The following is a 4,940-nucleotide window of genomic DNA, read 5'->3' on the forward strand; positions in this document are numbered from 1 at the left end:
TTGTTACAAGGAAGAAATTGATAACCTGTAATTAGCTGAACTTTAATGTAAGTTCCACTTTGTTGATTGACGTCTTTAATTGTACAGATAAAAGAAAATAATTGATTGTTTCTAAGCTGCTCAAATAGCAGTTGTCACCTTAATTAAATTATTATGGCAGCAATTAATTTTCATCTATCTAACAAGATTAAAGTTCAAACTTCCACCATGGTAATCACGTAATTGGAGTTTAGAATCCTCGGATAAAACCTTTTTTACCGTTTAGCAAAGTAAAATTGAAGATGTTTGCACCATTGTTAACTTTTAGAAAAGCTGTAAGCTACCTATCTATATATCTATCAGGGTGATTAGATTATCTCATTAAAGTTTCATATCTTTCAGATAGCTATTTCTCAAAGGTAATTCATGAAAATTAAATAATGCACATTAAAAATTTCCTCAGTAGCTATATCTTCTGTAAACGGATAAGAAATAATTTCTACGAAAACACCAATAAAATTTTAAATCCTGTGCAAAGCTAATATTTTAATATAAATTATGTTAGGCGAAAAATAAATTAAAAAAAAATCTCGCTGAAACAATTTGCTAACTTCACAAACTATCACCTGCAAATCAGTTATGGCTCTTGTACATGCAACAGTTAAGTTCTTACTCTTCATTTGGGCACCAATGGTAAGTTTCAAGTAAAATTGCAATTAGTACTATCTATATGCCTAGACTTTTAATAAAGTTTTAAACTTTAATGCATACTTGGTAAATATGGATATGATTGAAAGTACTTGAAGGATTAATATTAGTAGCGCTGCTTCGAAACGAAACCAAAGTATCTTATTTTGATTAAATTATATCTGCATTTCTGTCTCTTCTCAATTAGGTTTTTCATGGCCGTTTAGGTACTATTTTGTAATTAGCAGTGAATAAGAAAATTATTCTGACATGACTTATTTTGTCATGGTATTTCTGATTTAATCATTCCACTTAGAATAAGTGGAATAATTATTTGAATTAATGTCATAGAACTTAAAAATGCTAACTTAATTTCCAGGATTCGAAATTTACACACAAATTAATGTTAGGGTTTCGTTGTGTAACTTCAATATCATGTTCTCACTTTAATCTATTTTGATCTAATGGTTTCAATGCTGTAATATTTAGTCGCTTCTGATGCGGTTAATGGTACTTGTGATCCAGGTTGGCTACAATTCAGAGATAAATGTATTTCATTTTCCTCCAAAATGAACTATGAGAATGCGTTAAAGTATTGCCAAAACATCAAAAGTAGTTTGATGGAAATTGATAGTGTGGAAAAGGAATCGTTTGTTGCAAGTTCTGTTCCAGACTCATCGAATGTCTACTGGTTAGGATTGATAGACTTGGTTGGTAATGATAGCATCAATGATCATGTATGGGTGCAAAGCAATCGTTCCGTCATTGCTACTGGCTATCAAAACTGGGGGCTTTCTAACCCCGGAAAAGCCTCTCAACGTTGCGTAGTTTTACGCAATTCGCCGCCTTACCAATGGTATGATCGGAGTTGTGACGACACTTATTATGCTATCTGTGAAAAAAGTAAGTTAGTGTAATTAAATGCAATGAAGAAAGTACTAAAATTGTATCATCATTTCATTGTGATCCAATGCAATTTGAGTACTATATTATATCAAATTTTCATTGCATATCAAGGTAGGTGATATGGTCTGTATTAACGCAAATTAATCGCCGATATATTATTTCATTACTGCAACATCATTCTAACTCTAATTTTACTTGCGCAAAAGTATAAAATGAGGTTTACTGCACAGAATATGTTTCTTAAATGAAGGAGTTTGTACATTCCATATTTTGCAAAGAAATTTTTACCCTGATTTATTGTTTCACTACTGCCATTTCCTTCTAGTCTTAATTTTACTAGTATAATAGTAGAGAAATCGGATTTATTTCATATGTTGTAATCATCAATTTAAGGAGTTCATAAATAAGGTAGTTCGCAATTTGCAAATTGTCTGATTTCAAAAGTTGCCGTCAACTTATACTGTTGTATTTCATTACCGCAATATCATTCTAGCCACAATTGTACATGTATAACAGTAGAGAAATGAGGGTATGTTTTACGTGTTCTAATCCTCGAATGAAGGAGTTTGTACATTACATATTTCGCAAGAAAATATTTCATTTCGGTTTCTGAGAATTATATTATCTAATGTTTTATAGTAATAAAATATTTGAATACCAAATTGCTATAATTTACCAAGTTTAGGATAGTCAAAAAAAATGTGTATAAGATATCCTAAGAATATATAATTATGCTATTTATTCAATATCTGTAGTATGCTGACGGAGTAAGTGAATATATTGTATGCGTTATTATTTTAAGATTCGGTGAAAGATATTGTGGCTTCGTCAACGGTTGGATATCCAATGTCGTCGACTGCAGGTATGTAACTGCTCAATACTTTTCATATGTACTTTGATGGCTTAACTAGGTAGAAACTTCGTTTGACAGCAATGGTATTAAAAGCTGAGTCTTGGTAAATATCGTAGATTTTACCTTATTGCGGCTAAATATAGTGCTTAAAACATTCTCAGCAAGAATTAAGAGGTCTATTGTGGACAAAATGTCGTACGATATTGAAAATTTTTTCCGTATATTGATTTTTCATTTTCAGTTTAATTTAGTATTCAAATGGTAAATATTAAATAGTATAACAGAGTATAAATTTTTACAACATTTTAAGCTATCTTAGGCTTTAATTAGGATCTCAAAAGTTTCATAGGCAGTTTCTATGGTTCTATTAGTCTACAAATTAAAAATTAATTGCAGAGTTGCAGTATCAATCATTTTCTTCTCTCATCTTTCATCGTAATCCCACCCACCGTCCCTTTAAACAAGCAGCACGGGGGTATTTATACTACTGTTAGATGACTGTCATTATGGGTTCATTTCAATAGGTCAGTATAACAATCTTACAGTACATTTTACCTTAAGATTTCTCCATGTAAAATGAATAGCTCTAAGGTAGTAATTTCTGCAGAGTACTGATTTTTTAAATAGTATTCATTATATCGCTAAGGGTGGCCACTAGACCTTTCAATTTTGATTTGATGTAATACTCTGATGAAATGGAATAAACATAAAATCTTTATAGAGTTTTCTACACTACCATTTTGATTGTTACATTTTCTTATAACGGTTGTTATTGACAGAGTAAGCTTTGCTTGCATAAGCAAGCGATCCTTAGACGCACTATAATGGTTGATATATAATTGACCACAGTACTAAGGACATTGTACCGCGCTGTCGATATCTTACCGTACCTGCTAATCTTAACTTGGTATGTCCATCACCGTACATGAGTTATCATAATGTGCTTTGGACCATGAACTAATCTTAATATAGCATTTCATAGCATTTCATTCGTGAATGCATTATTAAAAAGTAGTATTCGACAAGCATAGCTGTGAATATAGTAGTGCCTGGCTATTACCGGGATATATATAATGTCGAATGGTAATACTATCTGCTAATTATTAACAAATGGGTACATTATCGTAAACCGTCAGCAAAGCGACGTGAGTTTGTACTAGTACCTAATAATATCAGTGCTAATTTCTACTTGAATTCCTATAATAGTAAATACCGCTCGAAGTAATGTTTATAGCTCTAGGCATATATGGCACTCTTCATAAGTTAATGTTACAGTACTTCCTAAATTAACAACTAGATCATTTTTCACTTTAAAAAATTTTATGTCACTGAAAGCCAACGTTAATCTAACCAGTGCATAAATCTGTTATGTATAGTGATAGAGACTGAAATATTTAAAGCCTAAAATGTTGATACTCGAATATTTACGAAAGTTTAAAAAGAGTCATAACACGCTTAACATTCCTTTTTTATGGCTATATTAAATATTTATAATAAATCTATTACTAGTATTATCAGCAATGATTATTGTACGCCTAGGTTTCTTGTACAGGCAATATGTGTAAAATAAGAAACTGTATTACTACTTTAGAATGTAAATTTTTTGGTTAGTTACCAAAATTCGGAAATGCAATATACCTTGTCCGTGTTATTGATTACATATAATTACTCATTCTCTACATTCCGCTAAACTCGAAAAAATATATAAATATAGTATCGTGCCTAAGCAAGTGTAGTGTATTTGGATTGTACTGTCACTGTAATCTACTCTTAAATATAGAAATTTTGTATTGCTATTAAATACAGACACATTTACAGTCTATTCGCTCTACATTAAAATATGGTTTACTACATTTAGTTATTACAGTCCTAGCTATTTTCTACAATCATCTGTTATTCAATAACCTGTTATGGTATATGTTGTATCTAATCCTACAATCATGTTCTCTGCATGTGTTCTAATGCCATAGCTATAAATACCGCCGTTTTCTACCTTAGATTTCTTTAGTTGCATTATTAGCCACAGTTAGTATTTACACTTTACTCACGGCAGCTACCACGCTGATCTACCGTAATTATCACATTATACTTAACTACTATGTACAATAAAGTATCCCTTTTCTCAGGCTCCTTGTGCAATTCTCTGCATGGTAACTAAAACCACATTATCTGACTCTTCGAACCCTCCATCACAGCAAGTTCTCTTTTAAGCTAATGTCTCTGTTAATGTGGGACATCTCTGCTGTAATAATAATTTGATTAATGCCTAAATACATCATTTAAAAACGATCTAATGAAGGAATTCGTTTATAAAAAATGGATAGGCTATAAGCTGTAAAAAATCATGCTGAGAAAACATAATTCCGTTACGAGTACTACACATTTTTTATTTATTTTTTCTAGCTTTCTGTAATAACATCGTTGAATTGATATCAGAACTAAAAACATTGTTTGTTCATGTAATATATTAAATTATACTTCTACCATAAAGATATTTTTATAAGATAGCTCAATA

The 4,940-nt window shown here is 31.0% G+C and overlaps 1 protein-coding gene across 1 annotated transcript; it reads left to right on the forward strand.

Annotated features, from left to right (window-relative positions):
* Nucleotides 1-618: 618 nt before the first annotated feature.
* On the forward strand, nucleotides 619-2,500 carry TRIADDRAFT_61845 (uncharacterized protein; the record flags this gene model as incomplete). Its single annotated transcript, XM_002117779.1, has 5 exons — nucleotides 619-672; nucleotides 875-893; nucleotides 1,156-1,569; nucleotides 2,375-2,434; nucleotides 2,484-2,500. 5 exons carry the CDS (start codon nucleotides 619-621, stop codon nucleotides 2,498-2,500), a joined length of 564 nt encoding a protein of 187 aa, XP_002117815.1.
* Between the last annotated feature and the right edge of the window lie 2,440 nt (nucleotides 2,501-4,940).

Source organism: Trichoplax adhaerens, genomic scaffold (assembly GCF_000150275.1).
Source record: "Trichoplax adhaerens TRIADscaffold_30 genomic scaffold, whole genome shotgun sequence".
In the NCBI taxonomy this organism is placed as follows: Eukaryota; Metazoa; Placozoa; class Uniplacotomia; order Trichoplacea; family Trichoplacidae; genus Trichoplax; species Trichoplax adhaerens.